The sequence below is a fragment of the Heteronotia binoei genome, chromosome 11 (assembly GCF_032191835.1).
Source record: "Heteronotia binoei isolate CCM8104 ecotype False Entrance Well chromosome 11, APGP_CSIRO_Hbin_v1, whole genome shotgun sequence".
Classification (NCBI taxonomy): domain Eukaryota; kingdom Metazoa; phylum Chordata; class Lepidosauria; order Squamata; family Gekkonidae; genus Heteronotia; species Heteronotia binoei.
In genome coordinates this window covers 70,343,241-70,364,855 of record NC_083233.1, presented here as the reverse complement: position 1 = coordinate 70,364,855, position 21,615 = coordinate 70,343,241, and the positions used below count along the sequence as shown (strand labels likewise).

Here is a 21,615-nt window from a genome sequence, read left to right as displayed (position 1 = left end):
GGCTCTCACAGCAGCTGCCCTTTCAAGGACAACCTCTGCCAGAGCTATGGCTGACCCAAGGCCATGCTAGCAGGTGCAAGTGGAGGAGTGGGGAATCAAACCTGGTTCTCCCAGATAAAAGTCCGCACACTTAACCACTACACCAAACCGGCTCTCCCTACACCAAACCGGTATTATACAGTAATACTATATAATATCATAGTGCCTAGTATCTATAGACTGTTTCTATAAATGTGTAATATGCCAAAAATGGCTGTTAAAGAAAAATGTGAAATTCTTCAGTAAATATTTCATTCACTGTTTTTTTAAAGAATTAAGAACTGTTCTTTTAAACAGTGCTTGGTTTTAAATTGTTTATGTATGGTTTTTCCCCCTTTTTGCAACTGTAATTTGAATTGTTTTATTATGACTATTAGCCACCCAGAATCCGCTTGCAGAGTGGGTGACATATAAATCCAAAACAAACGAACGAACGAATGAATGAATGAACAATATTTTTGGAAGGGGTAGCCATGTTAAGTAGGCTGCAGCAGAAATAAGTTTTGTGAAACCTTCAAGAATAATTTCAGAGGGTAATCATGTTGGTCTTCACTAGAGCAGCTAGAATCAAGCCCAATAGCATCTTAGAGACTTAACAAAATTTTAGGGGTATAACCTTTCAAGAGTCAAAGCTCTTGGCAGTGGGAGCTTCAACTCGCGAAAGCTTATATACCCTGTAAATCATGTTGATCTCTAAGATGTTACTGCATGCGAATCTTAAGGAATAAAGAATGGATTAGGCTGTAAATTCCCATCTGATGCATACAGCCTCCCCCTTTAAACTAAGACACCCATTCAACCTAAATAAATCCCATCCCCCATTGAATTCTCCTTTTCCTCCCATTCTGTTCATTCCCATCCCAGAATTCACCCTGTTAAATTTATAAAGGATTTTTTTTGCTTGAGAAAGCCTGCAAGCTTGTCTGAAACCCAGACTGTTTTTTATTAGCGATATTGTTTCGATATGAGTAAACTACAGCTTGGGCTGCCAGAGCCCGATGAGCCAACAATCCTGAATTCAAGTGTAATTATAGTGTACGATAGCTGCCGCTAGGCAAAGCATATCTTGAAAAAATAAAGCAATTGGCTCAGCATATAATTCCCCGAATCTAAATGTTTATCCCTGTCGTTCAAACACGCTAATGCGCGAAAGCTCCGTTTGTACTGACGTCTCCGTGATTGCACCGTAATGCTGCATCGCCACCAAGGTTACAGTAGTTGGGGAGTTAAAAATATAATGAGCGCTTCATCAGCCGTTCATTCGCCCTCCCCCCATTCAAACTATTGAAAAGGTATTTATGCCAGATGTCAGAAAGGAGGGAGGGAGACCGCCTATCGATGGAACGAGTCGGTGGTTGTTTCTTAGATTTATTTTATAATATAAATGGAATGGTTTCCGTGCTCCAGCTGGCTGGAACATTAATAAAGCTATTCATTTCTAATCTGTTTACTCAAGCTGAAGATGAGCACTGTTATTCATTCCCCAAACTTTATCTTCCTCCATGCAATTTCTCTTCTGTTACTGCTTGTCTTGCACAAAACTTTCACATGCAGATCTCATTCATATGTGCGAGTGATGTCCAGCAGGTATGAAGAAGAAGAAGATGATGATATTGGATTTATATCCTGCCCTTCACTCTGAATCTCAGAGTGGCTCACAATCTCCTTTATCTTCCTCCCCCACAACAGACACCCTGTGAGGTAGGTGGGGCTGAGAGAACTCTCCCAGAAGCTGCCCTTTTCAAGGACAATTCCTACGAGAGCCATGGTGGACCCAAGGCCATTCCAGCAGCTGCAAGTCGAGGGGTGGGGGAATCAAATCCGGTTCTCCCAGATAAGAGTCCATGCATTTAACTACTGCACCACACATCTGAAGAAGAATATTTGTGCTATCCAGCACCAACTGTAATGTCACATTTTTCTATGGGAAGCATCCGCACGTAAGAATATAATGGCTGATTTCGCACTGACCTTTTACTGGCGCGACCACCCTCCTCACGTCGGCGGATCTGCAGGGATTTCGCACCAGAAGCGCCGGCGCAGCCAAAAGAGCCGGCAACTTCCGTCCCGAAGCCAGCTCAAACGGAAACCGCCAAGAAGCAGGAAAACGTTTGAGCTGGCTTCGCGACGGAAGTAGCCGGCTCTTTTGGCTGCGCCGGCGCTTCTGGTGCGAAATCCCTGCAGATCCGCCGGCGTGAGGAGGGTGGTTGTGCCAGTAAAAGGTCAGTGCGAAAACGCCCAATAAGAAGAACCCTGCTGGATCAGACCAGTGGTCCATCTAGTTCAGTATTGTCTACATTTGATGAGCAGCAGGCTCTCACTCTGTTTCTCAGCACCTGCTAAGAACATACGAGGAGTCCACCTGGATCAGACCAGTAGTCCATCTAGTCCAACATCCTGCATCACTCAGTAGCCAACCAGTTACTCTGGAGGTCCGACAACAAGGCATAGAGGCTGAGGCTTTCCACTAATGTTGCCTCCTTGCAATGGGATTCAGATGTCTCTGAACATGGAGGTTCCCTTTGGTCACCCTGGCAAGCCGTCACTGATAAGCCTGTCCTCCATGAATCTGTCTAATACCTTTTTAAAGCTGTCTATGCTTGTTGGCATTATGACAACCTCTGGCAGCAAACTTCACAGTTCAGCATGTTCTTAGTGAAAGCAAGCTCATCTTTGACTGTAAAGGCCCGGCATTCCTCAGCTTACCAGTTTAGCCCTTTCCATCCAAAAATGGCAATGCAGAGAAAAGAGATGGTAGGAGATGATAAGCAGATCATGTAAATGGAGTGATCTCTCCTCTTAAGCCCATGTTAGGAACATATCAGAAGATCCCTGCTGGATCAGACCAGTGGTCCATCTGGTCCAACATCCTACCTCACACAGTGGCCATCCAAGCAGAGTCAAATAGCACCTTTAAGACCAACGAAGTTTTATTCAGGATGTAAGCTTTCGTGTGCTAGAAGCACACTTCATCAGGCAGTAGAATGTCTGATGATGTGGGCTTCTAGCACACGAAAGCTTACATTCTGAATAAAACTTTGTTGGTCTTAAAGGTGCTACTTTACTCTGCTTTGTTCTACTGCTTCAGACCAACACGGCTGCCCACCTGGATCTATCTACATGGAGTGGCTAACCAGTTACTAAGGATGACCAACAACAGGGCACAGAAGCCAAGACATCAGGGGTTTACTGCCTCCGAATGTTCAGAAGTTTACTGCCTCTGAATGTGGAGATTCCCTTTAGTCACAATGGCTAGTAACCACTGATAGACCTGTCATTCATGAACCTGAGGGCCACATAAGATCACATGAACCTGAGGGCTCTAGCCAACAGGTGAGCATATTTTTCACCCCCTTGGAGCCTCTGGGCTCTTTTCAAGGGCAGCCCCACTTACAGCTTGTTGCAGGAATCTATTGTTGACATTTCCAAATGTTCACCAGTTCCCTGAAGACTGAGTTTCTTTAATGTTGGCTGGAGGAAAAGATGACCACCATTTTTACCTGAGTACAGAGAAACCATAAAAGAGATATGAAGTTTTGAATAAAATGTCATGATATTCGATAACTTCCCCAACTGACTCGTGGCTACTCTCTACTTCAGGGCCCCCAACCTTTTTGAGCTTGTGGACACGTTTGGCATTCCAACACAGTGTGGTGGGCACAGTCACAAAATGGCTGCCGCACAACGTCTGCTGAGGAGGTGGAGTCAGTCATCAAAAGGCTGCTGCATCTTCCCTTCAGTCATGCAGTGAAGAAGATCCTTGTGCCATGGTGGCAGCTGTTGCCATAGCAGTGTTTTTTTTTTAAATAATAATGGGCACAGCCAATCAAATTTCCAATGGCCAGTCAGAATCCTGGCTTGGCAAAAGCCCTGCTCGCTTCCTAAACCACTCTGTGGGCACCAGGAAAGATTGGAGACCATGTTGGGGACCCCTGCTGTATGTAATTCCTATAAATGGTTCCTCAGGTGCTTAGAAGGGGAGGGGTCTCTGGGATCCAGAAGTTCAAAAACACTGTCCAGGTGAACATAAGAAATAAGAGAAGCCATGTTGGCTCAGGCCAACGTCCCATCCAGTCCAACGCTCTGTGTCACACAATGGCCCAAAAACCCAGGTGCCATCAGGAGGTCCACCAGTAGGGTCAGGACATAAGAACATAAGAGAAGCCATGTTGGATCAGGCCAATGGCCCATCCAGTCTGACGCTCTGTGTCACACAGTGGCCAAAAAACCCAGGTGCCATCAAGAGGTCCACCAGGACATAAGAACATAAGAGAAGCCATGTTGGATCAGGCCAATGCCCCATCCAGTCCAACGCTCTGTGTCACACAGTGGCCTAAAAAAGCAGGTGCTATCAGGAGGTTGATCAGTGGGACCAGGACACTAGAAGCCCTCCCACTGTTGCCCCTCCCAAGCTCCAAGAATACAGAGCATCACTACCGCAGACAGAGAGTTCCAACAATACGCTGTGGCTAATAACTACTGATGGACCTCTGCTCCATCGTGCTTGTTAGAATGATGTGCGTGTTAGAATGACGCTCATACATTACACAGAAATTGCACCTGCTGCAGGTACATTGATGTTGCCTGCAAAGCCCCAGAAGGTGAATGACAGACACTTGACCTTAAACAAGCATATTGGAATACCATTGTCAGAGGCCCAGTCAGCTGCATATACTGTGTTCACCTGTCAGATTTTGCATGTTTGGTACAGTGCTCTGCTGGTATAATATCTGTGTCAGCTTTAAGCCAGGCAATGCATTGCAAAGTTCTGCCATTTCCCAAAGGGACCAAGGATTGGCTCAAATAGCTCCCATTCTAATAAGGCTAGACTGCAAGTTATCTGGAAGGCATTCCAAAGGCAGTATATGTTTCAAATGAAGCATTAACTGGCAGCCATGAGCGATTTTTAAGCACTGGCTAAATAATGGGGAAGGGGGCATTGTCTATTTTCCCCACTAATTATTGAGATGGAGAAGCAGTGCCAGGAATTCTTGTTGAATAATGTCAACAGTCAACTTTATTTGGACGGCTGAATAATGAAGATGTCTGTTTGCAAATTATTATTCAACAGAAAAGCTGTCTTTTTTCCTCTTTTTTTTTTTTTAATCAGCACATTAACTGGCTGTGCTGCCAACTTAGACCTGAGATTCTAAATGCCAATCCTTAATGACCAAAATAGGATTATCTGGCCATCTTCTGGCCACCAGTTGGGGCTGAGGGAATAGGGTTGTCAGATGCAATTTGGGACACTCCTGGAGATTTTTTTGGCAGGGTGGATCCTTGGCAGGTCAGAGACCTCAGCAGAGTACAGTGTCATTGAGTCCACCCTCCAAAACAGGGCCTTTTTTTGATCAGGAACACACAGGAATGCAGTTCCGACTGGCTTGGTATCAGGGGTTGGCCTAACATGCAAATGAGTTCCTGCTGGACTTTTTCTGCAAAAAGCCCTGAGTGAAACAATGGTGGTGTCACAATGGTGGCTTAATATGCAAATGAGTTCCTGCTGGGCTTTTTCTACAAAAAGCCCTGTGTAAAACAATGGCGTTGTCACAGGGTGTGGCCTGATATGCAAATGAGTTCCTGCTGGGCTTTTTCTACAACAAAAGTCCTGCTCCAAAGCATCCATTTTCACCTGCCTGACCCCAAAATGACCTCTCTAGTCTAGAGATGAGCTGTAATTCTGGAAGATCTCCAGGCCCCCACTGGAGGCTGACATCCCTACACCTAAGATTCCATGCTTGGGATGTTGTGGATTCCTGTCTGTGGTGGATCTTAAGACCAGGACAGGTTCAAGGCTATGGTTTGTGTATGCTTTGGTGAGTAACCTTTAGCCCCGAGATGAATACAACTAGTGAAGAGAGGAGTGACAAGTGGAGTGCCTCAAGGATCCGTCCTGGAACCTGTTATGTTCAACATCTTCATAAATGGTTTGGATGAAGGAATAGAGGGAATGATATTAAATTTGCAGCTGATACTAAATTGGGAGGGGTTGCAGATACGGTAGAAGACAGGACCAGGGTACAGGATGACCTTGACAGGCTGGAAAACTGGGCTAAAACAAAGAAAATGAATTTTAATGGGGATAAATGTAAAGTTCTGCATTTAGGTAGGAAAAACCCAATGCATAATTATAGGGCGGGGGAGATGTGTCTTGGCAGTAGTATGTGTGAAAAGGATCTAGGGGTCTTAGTGGACCATACATTGAACATGAGCCTGCAGCATGATGTGGTGGCTAAAAAGGCAAATGTAGTTTTGGGCTGTATCAACAGAAGTATAGAGTGAGGTGGTGGTATTGCTTACTCTGCTCTGGTTAGACCTCACCTAGAGTATTGTGTTGAGTTTGGGGCACCACAATTTAAGAAGGATGTAGACAAGCTGGAACGGGTCCAGAGGAGGGCAACAAAGATGGAGGGGTCTGGAGACCAAGTCCTATGAGGAAAGTTTGAAGGAGCTGGAGAAGAGTATGTTGAGCCTGGAGAGGAGACGGCTGAGAGGTGATATGATGATTTTCAACTACTTGGAAGGGCTGTCATATAGAGGATGATGCAGAATTGTTTTCCGTTGCTCCAAAAAGTTGGACCAGAACCAGCAGGTTGAAATAAAATCGGAAGTGTTTCCAGCTCAACATTAGGAAGACAGTTAGAGGGGTTCCTCAGTGGAACAGGCTTCCTCAGGAGGTGGTGGGTTCTCCAGTTTGGTGTCGTGGTTAAGTGCATGGACTCTTATCTGGGAAAACTGGGTTTGTTTCCCCACTCCTCCACTTGCACCTGCTGGAATGGCCTTGGGTCAGCCATAGCTCTCGCAGAGCTGTCCTTGAAAGGGCAGCTGCTATGAGAGCCCTCTCAGCCCCACCCACCTCACAGGGTGTCTGTTGTGAGGGAGGAAAGTAAAGGAGATTGTGAGCTGTTCTGAGACTCTGAGATTCAGAGTGAAGGGCAGGATATAAATCCAATAACTTCTTTTTCTCCTCCTCCTCCTTCTCCTTCCCCTTCTTCCCCTTCTTCTCCTTCTTCTTTGCATCGTTAAACTAAGCCTGTATGCCATTTATGCAGCATCAGCATGCCAGGAAAATTCCATGGTGTGCTGCGGATTTCTGGTGTGCCTATGCTGCGCACATATTGTTTATTTATTTATTTATTATTTGCATTAATACCCCGCTCTCCCCAGTTGGCATAGCAATTGCGACCCCATATCAAACAAGCAGCTGAGTGTGTGTAACAGGTAAGTTCTTCAGCATGCAACTGCCAAAAGGGTTGACTTGAGTTGCGAGATAAATTATGATATTTCAAGGCAAGAAGAAGTTTTTTTATGACTAAGCTGTTATTGTTTTATAGGGAACATGATGGATGCAGCATGCACTAGCTAATAAAGGGATGCTCTTGAATTAATTTTGAATATTGGAGATCCTGGAGAGATTTCACTCGCCTCTGGGTTGTTTCATACAAATCATCGTTGCCTCTTGAATTCAATATTGTGTTGTAATTTTTTTTGTAAATGAAACGTTAAAAAAAGAATGCAAGGAGATCGACAAAGCAGATACGTATGTCAAATCAGATGTAATCGATGATGTGTTAGATGGGCAGAGGAAGGAAAGGGAGAAACTTGGATGGGGGTCTAATGCTAGAACTGTTACCACATTCCTGTAAATACATATGTGGTGGTGATGGAAAATGTCGACAAGTCACAGTCAACTTATAGCAACCCCATAGGGTTTTCAAGGCAAGAGACAGACAGAGGTGGTTTGCCTTTACCTGCCTCTGCGTAGCAACCGTGGGCTTCCAGTTTAGGGTAGTGCTTAAGTGCGAGAATCGGGTTTGATTCCCCACTTCTCCACATGCACCTGCTGATGTGACCTTGAGTCAGTCACAACTTCATGCAGAGGTGTTCCTCTCAGAGCAGTTTCTGCAGAGCTCTCTCAGCCCCACCTGGTGGCCCACAGGGTGTCGGCTGTGGGGAGAAGGGAAAGGAGATTGCAAGCCGCTCTGAGACTCCTTCAGGTATTGAAGGGTAGGGAGGGTTTCCAGTGTCCTGGCCCCACTGGTGGACTTCCTGACGGCACTGGGGGGGGGGGTTGGCCACTGTGTGAAACAGAGTGTTGGACTGGATGGGCCATTGGCCTGATCCAACATGGCTTCTCTTATGTTCTTATGTGACACAGAGTGTTGGACTGGATGGCCATTGGCCTGATCCAACATGGCTTCTCTTATGTTCTTATGTGACACAGAGTGTTGGACTGGATGGGCCATTGGCCTGATCCAATATGGCTTCTCTTATGTTCTTATGGGACACAGAGTGTTGGACTAGATGGGCCATTGGCCTGATCCAACATGGCTTCTCTTATGTTCTTATGTGACACAGAGTGTTGGACTGGGTGGGCCATTGGCCTGATCCAACATGGCTTCTCTAATGTTCTTATGACCACTGTTCTGATACTGTGGACCTTCTGTAATGCAATTAAATCTTGCCAGAGGGAGCTTAGATGTCCTTTACGGGACATAATAAATAGATCCCTCTTAGAGGGGCGTTTTCCATCACCTCTGAAAGAGGCTTTGGTCCGTCCCCTCCTGAAAAAATGTACAGCAGACCTGGCCGATTTGGCAAACTACTGACCGGTCTCCAATTTACTGTTTTTAGGTAAAATTATTGAGAGGGCAGTGGCGTTGCAACTGCAGAGTTTTCTGGATGACGCTTCCATCCTAGACCCTTGCCAGTCCGGCTTTCGCCCGGGCCATGGGACGGAGACAGTGCTGGTCGCCTTGGCAGATGACCTCCAACGGCAACTGGATCGAGGTGGCGTGGCGGTGCTGATGCTGTTAGATCTGTCGGCTGCGTTCGACACGGTCGACCATCAGCTACTGACCTGCTGCCTCGCCGACATAGGGGTTAGGGGGCTGGCCTTACAATGGCTTTCCTCCTTCCTCAAAGGACGGGGACAAAGGGTGGCAATCGGGGGTGAGCTCTCCCGGAGGCGCACACTAGATTGTGGGGTGCCTCAGGGAGCAGTTCTCTCTCCGATGTTATTTAACATCTACATGCGCCCCCTTGCCCAGATTGCCCGGAGGTTTGGGCTTGGCTGTCATCAATATGCAGATGACACCCAGCTCTATCTGCTAATGGATGGCCGGCCTGACTGCGTCCCAGGGAACTTGGACCGGGCACTGCAGGCCGTGGCAACCTGGCTTAGGCTGAGTGGGCTGAAGCTGAACCCGACGAAGACAGAGGTCCTTTGCATGGGCTGCGGCGCTCTAGGAAAGGAAATACCTCTCCTGGTTTTTGACGGTGCGCCGCTGAAAGCGGCGCTCCAGGTCAAGAGCCTGGGAGTTCTACTGGAGCCTTCACTATCGATGGAGGCCCAGGTAGCTGCCACTGCCAAGCGGGCAAGGCAGCTGGCCCCTTTCCTGGAGCGTCGGGACCTAGCAACAGTGATCCATGCGACGGTCACCTCAAGGTTGGACTACTGTAATGCCCTCTACATGGGGCTGCCTTTGTGTCGAACCCGGAAGCTGCAGCTAGTGCAGAACGCAGCGGCCGGGCTGTTACTAGGACTCCCAAAGTGGGAGCATATATAGCCGAGGCTGCACGAGCTGCACTGGCTTCCAGTTACATACCGGGTTCGCTACAAAGTGCTGGTCATTACCTTTAAAGCCCTATATGGTCGAGGACCTGCCTACCTGAGGGACCGTCTCTCCCCATACAAGCCCCAGAGAGCACTGAGGTCAGCAGGGAAGAACAAGCTGACTATCCCTGGGCCAAAGGAGGCGAAATTGCAGAACACACGCGCACGGGCCTTCTCCATTGCAGCTCCATGCCTGTGGAACCAGCTCCCGGAAGAGGTGCGGGCTCTGCGGAGCTTAGATCAATTCCGCAGGGCCTGCAAGACCATCCTTTTTAGGCAGGCCTTCGCAGACTGCTGACAAAGGATGGCCGAACGGACGACCCATCAAAGTGACTCTATTTAGTGATCTCTGCCATTATGCAAATAGAATAGCGCCAGGAACATCATTATTGTTGTTAAATTATATAAACTGGAATGGTTTTTTAAGACTTTGTTGATTTAAATTATTGTATAACTTTTAATGCTATTTTAAAATTACTGTATATACTGTATAACTTTTTATCTGAATTTGTTGTTAGCCACCCTGAGCCTGCCTAGGCGGGGGGGCGGGATATAAATAAAATTTATTATTATTATTATTATTATTATTATTTGGCCATTGTGGGAAATAGGATTCTGGGCCATTGATGATCCAGCAGGGCTCTTGTGTCCTTGTAGGTTGGCCTGTGTTGGAACGAACTGATTGCTGGAAACAGACCTTTGGTTGAATTAGTCAGAGGAATTTTCTGTGCTTTAACCCTGTGCTGATAGCACCCTGAGACCACTGTGTAACTCTACGTAATGCAGAGAAAGCGTTTTTCTTTGTTCTTTTCACTGTCATAAGCTTTTGAGAAGCTTCGGGCTTTTGACAGCTGCCATTTGTTTTTTATCCGTCTTCTTCAAGCAGTACAGTTCTCTTTGCCTCCAGTGACTCCAGAGAACTTAGCGAGTGCGGGCCCTGACACGATGCAACTTTTTTTTGTGAAAACTCGCTTTTCTCCCCCTCCTCCCCTCTCAAGGTTACCTGATATGCTGAGATTGTACATGGACTGAACAGGGACTTCTTAGGGTGCCGCAATGGGATTTTTCATTGACAGTATTGGCACCGGAAATATTTTCAGAAACCTCACAATCCAACCTTGAATGTATTCAGACATCTAAGGGTTTCGAGGCTGCTCTTCGTTGCTAGGCTCCTGGATATGCCATTTCTGATTTTCCATTAAGAGAAATTCTTTTTAATTTTTTAAAAAAAGAAGCAAGCACAAGCAGAACATAGGGCCACAGCCCATTAGTCTACAGCTGTCTGATTGCCAGTGGCCCTCATACCTGCTGGGAATATTGCAGAGACAACTAGATTAGGCAGTTCTTGGTTTGATCTGGCCAGCGAGGCATGTTGTATGCTGGAGAACGAGAGTGTACCCAAGATCATGCAACACTGGCTCATCATGCCTTGTTAAGAGGAAATCGTGTTTTGAGTTCTAAATCTGGACCCAGGGAGGACTCAGGGAGGACCCGGAACAAGAGATGATGCAAATGAGGTCAAAAGTGTGGCAACTCGCCAACTGACTGCATCACCTATACGGGTGAGCATCATACGGCCGGCACTCCGCGGTCTGCACTGGCCGTCTATAGAGTCCGTGTCAAGGTCTTTGTTTTGACTTTTAAAGCCTTGCATGGCCTGGGACCAACATACCTGCAGGACCATCTCTCCCCATATATGCCCTAGAGGTCGCTTCGTTCGGCCTCCCGAGATCTTTTGACCGTCCCCGGCTCAAGCCCATCTTGCCTCTACCAGGGCCAGGACTTTTTCAGTCCTGGCCCCAACCTGGTGGAATCAGCTCCCTATGGAGATCCGGGCCCTACCTGGCTAGTTAACCTTTTGTAGGGCCTGTAAAACGGAGCTGTTCCGCCAGGCTTTTGGATGAGGCAGCGGGCGTCCATTTGTTAGATCGGTTGGCCTCCCCTGCTGTACCATCATATTGTTCCACCATGTCCTGCCATCATCAGTGTCGAAAAAAATTATGCTATTAATATAGCATTGCTATTTCATCATTATTCCAACTGTTGTTACTGACGGGGGCCAGTGGGTTATGTAACGTCATAATACATGGCATGTAAAGTGCTGATTAGTTTCTGAGCTTAGTGCTGTAACTGATTTTATTATGATTTTAGCTGTTTTAATTGTTTGTTTTATTATCTTATATTTGATGTACTCCGCTCTGAGCCCCCATGGGGGAATGGGAGGAATAATAATAATAATAATTTGTGTTGGGTGTCAGGGAATACTTTGTAGATGTCAAATTGGGGCCTGGATAAGAGGAAAGTTCTGTCAAGTCACAGATGGCAACCCTGAAGGATTTTCCAAGGCAAGAGACTTCAGAGGTGGTTTGCTATTGCCTGCCTCCATGTCATGGCCCTGGTCTTCCTTGGATGACTCCCATCCCTACTTAACTTCCAAGATCTGACAAGATCAGGCTAGCTTGGCCTATTCAGGTCAGAACAGATTGAGGCCTGGGGTAACAGAAATACTTGGGTTGATTTGCAGTGTATACGCAGCTGGCCAATGGTATCTGCCCTCCTGATGGGGGACCACAGTCTTAGACCGATTCCCCACTAGCCTTATGCCGCGCTCACGCTCCTCTTTTCAGTGGGGCTTCCGTCGGATTTCACACTATCTGCCCCAGGGCTGCAACTCGCTCTGCCTCTTTCACGTGGCAAACAGAAACTAGTTTTTAGAGGATCTTGTTTGCTGCACGAAAGAGGCGGAGCGAGTTGCAGCCCCGGGGCAGATAGTGTGAAATCCAACAGAAGCCCCGCAGAGAAGAGGAGAGTGAGAGCGGCATGAGGCTAGTGGGAAATCGGTCTTAATTTAGGGATGATTTTAAATTTTTTCCCCTGCTGTTTCAACCTGTAGAACCCCACTTCGGTCCTGCTTCTACTGTATGCAAATCCTGTTGTTTTTAATGTATTTATGTAACTCTATTTCCTGACATCAAATTTCCTTGTAATTTTTTTTCCAATACAATTTATGGATCAATAAATCAACGTTATACATTATATTTGCATTATAAATATAAAAGACCTTTCATGTACATATAAATACCATGCATGCACAATACAAATGAACCTACAGAAGTGTTTAAAAATATGTGAATATACAGTATATAAAAAATGAAGTAGGAAAGATTCACTCATCCTTAGCTTAATGGCAGTTTTGTTACCTGTACCATGTTAGATATTCTGTCTCTTATGGTTTCTTTTAAATACATCCATACAGTGTTTTGAAAGGGTTGTTCATGTCTCCTTCACCACACCTCTTTTAGTCTCCAAAATGTCTTGTTTTCAGTCTAATACATTTTAATTCTGCCTTTCCTTTCTTCCTCCACTTGCAACTGCTGGAATGGCCTTGGTCAGCCATAGCTCTAGCAGGAGTTGTCCTTTAAAGGGCAGCTGCTGTAAGAGCTTTCTCAGCCTCACCTACCTCACAGGGTGTCTGTTGTGTGCGTGTGTGGGGGGGAAGGTAAAGGAAATTGTGACCGCTCTGAGATTCTGAGATTCAGAGTATAGGGTGGGATATAAATCCAATCCAATATCTTAACAAACTCAGAGTTTTCTCTTGCTAATTTTATCCTGACAGTAAATTTAGGCTGAGAAGGAGAGAGAGACTGGCTCCTAAGTAGTCCATCAGCTTCACAGCTAAGTTGGGCTTTGAACCTGGTCTCACAAATTAAGAACATAAGAGAAGCCATGTTGGATCAGGCCAATGGCCCATCCAGTCCAACACTCTGTGTCACACAGTGGCCCAAAAAATTATATATATTCCAATTGGACACCACCACACTGCACTGGCTTTTTTCTTTTTCTCTGATGAAACCTTCCTTTTTTCTCTCTCTCCAGGTGAACATCTGCATCCTCGTAGCAGTCACGAGAGTCATCTCACGAATAAGCTCAGACAACTATAAGGTGCACGGAGATGCCAATGCATTCAAGTAAGCGCTTCTCCTTAGCACTAGCTCAGAGATCACAGAGGATCTGTAGATCTGACACTGTCCATCCTGGGACATAGTATCTAATCCACAGTCCAAAAAGATAACTATAGGGACATGGTTTTTTTTTAAAAAAATTCAAAAATGTTTCCAGACCACAATGTTTACAGAGCAGTTTTCTACCTGACACATCACAGGACAATTCTTCACCTACACCCTACCTTGATTTGTGCCAAGGATCCAGCCCACCTTGTTCCAATAAGCTGCCTGTCTGGGCTGCAGAAGAAGGCATGGGGTGTGTAAATTTTGCCTATGCACTTTCATTGGGCTATTACACATTCTAATTTCTGTCACTTGTGGGTCCCTATTGCTTTGGTTTTTTTCCTTTTCTTTTCTACATGTGTTTTGATCCCTCTAGTGGTCAGTTTGATATTACACTTTAAATCTGCAGAGAGATATGCCAGACATACAGCGATGTAATATTGAATCGACCACTAGAGGGAGGAAGCACTTGCAGAAAAGACGCCTTGCCTAAAGCAATGGGGATACACAAGCAATGACAATTAGAATGTGGTAGAGACTACTGTTGTTCATTTGTTAGTTCCTCTGAGAAATCCTGAAAGTGATATCCAACTATCAAAATTCTTCAGGATTCTGTTTCGCCAATCCCCTAATCTGAGTACCTGTAACTGTAAGCATAATTCAAGCAGCGCTTTGAACGTTTGGGTTTTTTTCCCTTCTGTATGTGTATTTTCCTTCTAGGAAAAAATAGTGTGAATGGTGACAAAGTAGTAGAGGGGACTAGAGGAACTCAATTCTTGGGGCTCTAGCCATGGATTTCCACATAAATGAATGGGGGGGGAGGGGGCAAAGTCTTTCAACAATAGCTATGGGTTATTGACTTGAATGACTGTTATCTTTACACCACTGGCAACACAACCTACCCATCAGACACCACAATGTAGTGCAGAAGAAAAGCTATAAAAATAAATGCGAGCTCTCCCTGAAGGTGATTTACTGCATGATATGAGGTTACACATTTCACAACTAACCGGTAACAAAGTGCTTTTATTTTTCCATGTAACCATAACAGGGCACAAGAAGTTCAGGCAGCATTTATTTGTCTGACGAGATTATAGGATTCTATACTAAGTTAAAGCCATGCTCCTTACGTTGCACAGCTTTTACATAGAATCTACCTTAGTTATGGGGCTTTCATAAGAGATACTGAAACTGTAATGTAGTACAAAGTTGGAGTCCAATAGCGCCTTTCACACCAACAAAGTTTTATTCAGAATGTAAAGCAAGTCAAGTTTATTCACAGCAAAAGCCAGCAAAAACAATACAGATATTCAGAAAGTAAGCTTTCGTGTGCATGCACACTTCATCGGACAACAAAATGGGGTACACTGAGCAGAGTTACATATAGCTAGTGGGCAGTGATTAAGCATGCAAAATTGTATCAAAGAATCTATGACAAAATAGTATAATTAACAACTTGAAATGTAGTACGTTATGTTTCTGCAAATATAGATGCCATCCAGCTTTTATGATCCTGGCATGTACAGGGTGTCTGTATCTTGTGAATCCTGAATAAACAGCAGGATCATTGGATCAGGACTAAGTTGCTTGCTGGTCCTCTCAGGTCTCAAGAAAAGTGCAGATAATCCTGTTCTCAAAGCTAGAGCCTGCTATTCTGTCACCCAGAGTGGTCTCAGAGATCAACTGATCAGTGCTTCTTTCTCTGGAGTGTGTGTATAAAAGTAAATTAAAGAAATACCAAATTAGGACTCTGGGGGGCAAGCGCCTTAAGAACATAAGAGAAGCCATGTTGGATCAGGCCAGTGACCCACCTAGTCCAACAATCTGTGTCACACAGTGACCAAAAAAACCCAGGTGCCATCAGGAGGTCCACCAGTGGGGCCAGGACACTAGAAGCCCTCCCACTGTGCCCCTCCCAAGCACCAAGAATACAGAGCATCACTGCCCCAGACAGAGTTCCAACAATACGCTGTGGCTAATAGCCACTGATGAACCTCTGCTCTGTATGCTTATCCAATCCCCTCTTGAAGCTGTCTATGCTTTCAGCCACCACCACCTTTTGTGGCAGTGAATTCTTTGTGTTAATCACCCTTGGGTGAAGAAGTACTTCCTTTTATCAGTTCTAACCCGACTGCTCAGCAATTGCATTAAAATTTTCTCATATTGTGAGAAAGGGAGAAAAGTACTTCTTACGGCTTCTCTTATGTGCTTAAGCCTTACCTCCCCCTACCCTGTGGACACCCTTGGCTCTGGCCACCAAACTACAGAGATGAGTTCATCTGGAGAAAATGGGTGTTTTGTTTGGAGGGTGGACTTTGTGACATTATACCTCACTGAGGCCCATGTCCATTCCCAAATCTCCAAGGATCTCCCAACCTGGAGCTGGCAACCCTACCCCCCCATCCCCCACCGGTAGTCAAGGGGACCTGACAATCCTACAACAGAGTCACTCTGTTTGTCCTGACAACAACCTGATGTTGCATAGCCAAGCAAGGGATCAAACCCACATCTCCCTGGCTAGAAAACAACAATCATCATGTATAAGCAGGGATTTTCTTGTAGCAGGAACTCCTCTGCATATTAGGCCGCAACCTCCTGATGTAGTCAATCCTCCTGGTGCTTACAGTAGGCCCTGTACTAAGAGCCCTGTAAGCTCTTGGAGGAGTGGCTACATCAGGGGTGTGTGGCCTAATATGCAAAGGGGGCTCCTGCTACAAAAAAAAAAAAAAAACCCTGTGTGTGTCAGAAGTTGCCTTATGCCATTGGTCCCTCTAGCTCAGCATCTGCTTTGACTAATGGTGACTCTCCAGGATGCCCAGCAGAGAACTCTTACAACCTGAAAGAAGAAGAATTGCAGATTTATACCCCACCCTTCTCTCTGAATCAGAGACTCAGAGCGACTTACAATCTCCTGTATCTTCTCCCCCCACAACAGACACCCTATGAGGTGGGTGGGGCTGAGAGGGCTCTCACAGCAGCTGCCCTTTCAAGGACAACCTCTTCCAGTGCCATGGCTGACCCAAGGCCATTCCAGCAGCTGTAATCAAACCCGGTTCTCCCAGATAAGAGTCCCCACACTTAGCCACTAGACCAAACTGGCTCCAGTAGACCAAACTGGTTCCTCTCTAAAGCTGGAGAGGAACCAAGAGCCAAACCTGGGGCCTTCCGTATGTGAAGTAGATGCTCTATCCTGAAATTGTGGTCCTGCCATGCTAATTCTGAAGAACAAATGAAAGGACTTTGAGTGCAGATCAGAGGGTGAGTAAACTCGTGCTGTTCCTTATGGAAGTCCTGTGCAGGAAAAGAAGAAGAAGATATTGGATTTATATCCCGCCCTCCACTCCGAAGAGTCTCAGAGCGGCTCACAGTCTCCTTTACCTTCCTTCCCCACAACAGACACCCTGTGAGGTAGATGAAGATATTGGATTTATATCCCGCCCTCCACTCCGAAGAGTCTCAGAGCGGCTCACAATCTCCTTTACCTTCCTCCTTTACCTTCCTCCCCCACAACAGACACCCTGTGAGGTGGGTGGGGCTGGAGAGGGCTCTCACAGCAGCTGCCCTTTCAAAGACAACCTCTGCCAGAGCTATGGCTGACCCAAGGCCATTTCAGCAGCTGCAAGTGGAGGAGTGGGGAATCAAACCTGGTTCTCCCAGATAAGAGCCCGCACACTTAACCACTACACCAAACTGGCTCTTGTTAATGGTTGTTAATGCACCCTACTAAAGATGGGAACGCTGGTTCCAAGGCAGGACAGAGACTGTTGTTGTGTCACGTGGATCCACAATGTGCAGTACGAATATTTGTTGTGCATCAACATGAACATGGTCAACTCTTTCCCGATAAAATAGGTGCTACTGTGCACGGTTTAAATCTTACTTTCCAAAAACTAATTTGTTGTAACCTAGTGCACTCGTCTCTTTTTTTTTTCAAGCAAGCAAGCAACTTTTTTCACATCGGCAGCAAGATCTGAGTTAATGAAACTTAACTCAGTTATTGTATGTCTCTTCCAGAATCGAAGGGGGGAAATCAAGAAATATGCCTCTGCAGAGATCTATATCCTAATTATTCTGTAATGAGTTTGAAATATTGGGAGCGAAAGTGATGGCTGATGTTCCATTTCGGAAAGATACAAGATGTGTCGTCCTGTGAGAGACGAATGGCTTTTTATTGACAAGTTGGCATTTTCCGCTCAAGCTAAGAAGCTGAAGTCATCCATAAATTATTGTAAACTCTAGGCATTCTTCTTATTTGGCTAGTGTTGATTACTGTTCGCATTATTGCATTAATTAGCAATTGCTGTGGGCTGCTTTTGAGGCATAGACCACCAGATCACTGCCAAAAATCCTTCTCTCTGCAAACAAAAGGATTCTTGTGTTAAAAAAGGCCCTCTTCTACCTGGCGAGAAAGCAGTGTTTTCTCTGTTATAGCCCTGCTTTGTGGAATCCCTTCCCAAAGGAGATCTAAAACACCAAGATCTTCGCTGAAACCACCTAGAGCTCTAAACCGCATAGATCTCCACAAAAGGAGATCTAAACCACCTTCCCAAAGGGAGATCTAAACCACCTAGGTTTGCCAGTCTCCAGGTGGCCCAAGGAGAAAAAAGGCACAGCCCCTGTGACAAATAGTCTTATAACTAATAGTTAACGATTCATAGTTAACACTGCAGAAACAAAAATTCCAATGTTCATTCCTATAGAGACATTCAGAAAAATTTATGGCAATAATCCATGGAACAACCGCAAGGAGCTTGAAGTTCTCTTGGAATTACAACTGACCTGTAGACTACAGAGATCAGTGCCCCTGAAGAAAATGGCTGCTTTGGAGGGTGACTTCCTGAAATTATACCCCACTCAGGTTCTTGTCCTGTCACAAACCCCACCTTCCCAAAGCTGCATTCTCAAAACCTCCAGGAATCTCCCAACCCAGAGTTGGCAACCCTAAAACTACTTGCTCTTTTTCAGAACTTTAGGGAGATGGTTAAGGACTCCTTGACTGAGTCCATCCATCTCTTTTCCTGCTGCCTTCAAATCAGGGCTTTTTTTGTTTTGAGTAGGAACACAGTTCCGGCTGGTTTGGTGTCAGGGGGTTTGGCCTAATATGCAAATTAGTTCCCACTGGGCTTTTTCTACCCAAAAAGCCCTGCTTCACATTTTCCTAGCATGACCATCCTCTACAGTGAGTTTTGTCTTCTCGTGAAGTACAACAGCTTCAGATTAGTCAGGTCAGCTGTACTGGCTTGATATGCTCTAGAACTCACTCGTCCGATTTAGAGGGGTGTTTGATCTTGAATCCACTTATTTGATCTAGAACCCACTTACTTGAATGCATATGGGGACAAATCTAGGTCTGCTGCAGAGTTTGGTTCCTGTGTTGCATACAGGGTGATTCACTGTTGTTGGTGGAAAGGTAGCGTTGCCAAGTCCTCTGCAGCCTCCAGCTGTACCGTAGAGTTTTCCCTCCCAAATTGCTAGAGCATCCAGGAAAACCATAAGTGTTTTCTTGGAAGCTCCTAGAGCAGCCAACGTACACCGGCAACAATGGGAGGATTCCCCCCCCCCCCGCCGGCCCAAATAGCTGTGTTTTTTCCAATGGTGCTGATCTCTGTAGTCAGGAGATCAGTTACAATTCAGGAACGTTTCTAGCCCTCACTGGAGGTTAGCGACCCCCGTGTGGTTCCACTGCTTAAAGTTGCAAGCTGTGGGTGACGGCAGGTGGTGTTCTTTTGTTACCTCCTTTGGGTTTGTCTTGTAGCAGTGTTGGAGCAATCTCCAAAACGTTTTCCTTGTGCTACACCAGATTAACGCCACCAGACCCTCTTCAGTTAGACCAGCCTTCCATTTTCTGAAAGAGGAAGGCTGGAAGGAGACCAATTCTTCTTTGCCTTGGATGTAGAATCTGAGCTAGAGAACATTCAAGGCTTGTATTCAAAGCCTGTACTCCGAGAACAAGAAGGATGGTTTTTGATGGCTTCCCTCTTCTGCTGGATCTTAGTGAGATGATATGCATGTGTGGCAGGTGGGTGATCCCCTCTCTTAACATTTGGTTATATCCAGAGCTACCAAACTCCCTGGTTTGTATTGAACAATAGCCACAAAGAAGCAAGGCTTTTTTTTGTAGCAGGAACTCCTTTGCATATTAGGCCATACCCCACTGATGTAGCCAATCCTCCTGGAGCTTACTAAGAGCCCTGTAAGCTCTTGAAGGATTGGCTACATCAGGGATGTGTTGCCTAATATGCAAAGGAGTTCCTGCTACAAAAAAGCCCTACAAAGAAAAGCCCTTCCTTCCTTCCTTCCTTCCTTCCTTCCTTCCTTCCTTCCTTCCTTCCTTCCTTCCTTCCTTCCTTCCTTCCTTCCTTCCTTCCTTCCTTCCTTCCTTCCTTCCTTCCTTCCTTCCTCCCTCCCTCCCTCCCTCCCTCCCTCCCTCCCTCCCTCCCGTCCTTCCTTCCAAGTCTCAATATTGTGAAGGAATGTATAAGAACTGGTTTGGGCCAGGAAGGGTTGGTTGGCGCTTTGTTAGTTCTTAAAAACAACGAACCTGTCAGCCATCCATCTGGATGGTGCAGTTCATTTGGCGTTAGCGGCCGCAGCAACGTGCAAGATTTGCCATGTGTATTTTTAGAAAGGAGAAAGAAGCTGGCTTGATTAAAACAGAGTGAGAGAGTTTTGTGAGATGAGGCAGAAGCTGGACCCCCTTCTAGCTCCCTGCTGAGCGTAGGCAGTGCCGCAGGGGTGAGAATTGGATTTTTAACCTGAATCTCAAGGCTCCAGGGCTTGAAAAGAGCATAGAGGTTATCTAGTCCAATTTCCGAAAACAGCAGCCATTTAGCATAAACAGTCTTGCTCATTTAGCATAAGAGGATAGCGGAGAGAGAGAAACAAGCTGGCCCAAAAGAAGAAGGATGACGCCTAGATGAGATTGATGAATGTCACCGGGGCTTTTTTTGTAGCAGGAACTCCTTTGCATATTAGGCCACACCCCCTGATGTAGCCAGTCCTCCAAGAGCTTACAGGGCTCTTAGCGCAGGGCCTACCATAAGCTCCAGGAGGATTGGCTACATCAGGGGGTGTGGCCTAATAGGCAAAGGAGTTTGTGCTACAAAAAAAGCCTTGAATGTCACTCAGCTAACGCATGAATTGAGCCTGTCAGAGTCGCCCAGGGGGCTGAAGTAACCTACAGTTCTTGTACATTGTTTAGTAGCATAGCCCATTACTCTAGCTGGAGAGAATAAGAACTGATGGGTGTACATGGCTATGCTGGGATGTGTTTCAAGACCCCGGGGAGCGGGCTTATTATTGGCTGCAGAAGTGAGTGTTTTCTGGAGGGACTAGCTTCTCTTGGCTGCCTGAAGCAACAAACAGATGTCCTTGTTTCCAGAGATTGTCACGGATTTTCCGTGCCACACTGCCGAGTCGAGCCTGGTGCGTTGATTCGATTAACGGTATGGGGTAGCGCAGGCCTGGCGTATTCCGGCTATTTACTGAAACACACGTTTCCCCTCATCTGTGACCATTTAGTAATCTGTAAAAAAAAAAAAGATTTTCAGATTTATGAGGAAATAATATCCTGCTGAGAGACTACAGCCCCAGCCCCGAAATAGATTTTGCTCTTGTACTCCACCTTAATTGCATTGCACATTCTGTGATTGTTATGCATGTGCCTTAAAGTATGTACTTCCTGCCGGCTCATTGGAGCCAGGAAAGCAGAGCTTGGGGACTGTATAACAATGGGTAGTGGGATCCAAATACCTGCCGCTCTGCACCAATCACAGACTCCTGCCTGTTTGAATGAGCCAATGGCAGGCTAGTGTCAGCCACCAGCGAGCCTGCAGCAGACGTGGACTATTGCACCCTTCTTAAATCTTCGTTCGCGAAGCCAAGCCGAGCGAGAGAGAGTGGGAGATTAGAGTTGTATATAGGTTTGCCCCACAGGCCCTTAGTCAGTCTTCG

General features: G+C 46.0%; 1 protein-coding gene across 3 annotated transcripts in view; it reads left to right on the top strand.

The window, feature by feature from the left end:
* The window catches only part of ADGRD1 (adhesion G protein-coupled receptor D1), a 442,408-nt gene that overhangs the window by 358,447 nt on the left and 62,346 nt on the right, over positions 1 to 21,615 (top strand). For all 3 annotated transcript variants that reach the window (XM_060250081.1, XM_060250080.1, XM_060250079.1), the window contains one exon: positions 13,532 to 13,623. In XM_060250081.1, coding sequence (XP_060106064.1) covers positions 13,532 to 13,623 — 92 coding nt within the window. The remainder of the gene's footprint in view (positions 1 to 13,531; positions 13,624 to 21,615) is intronic.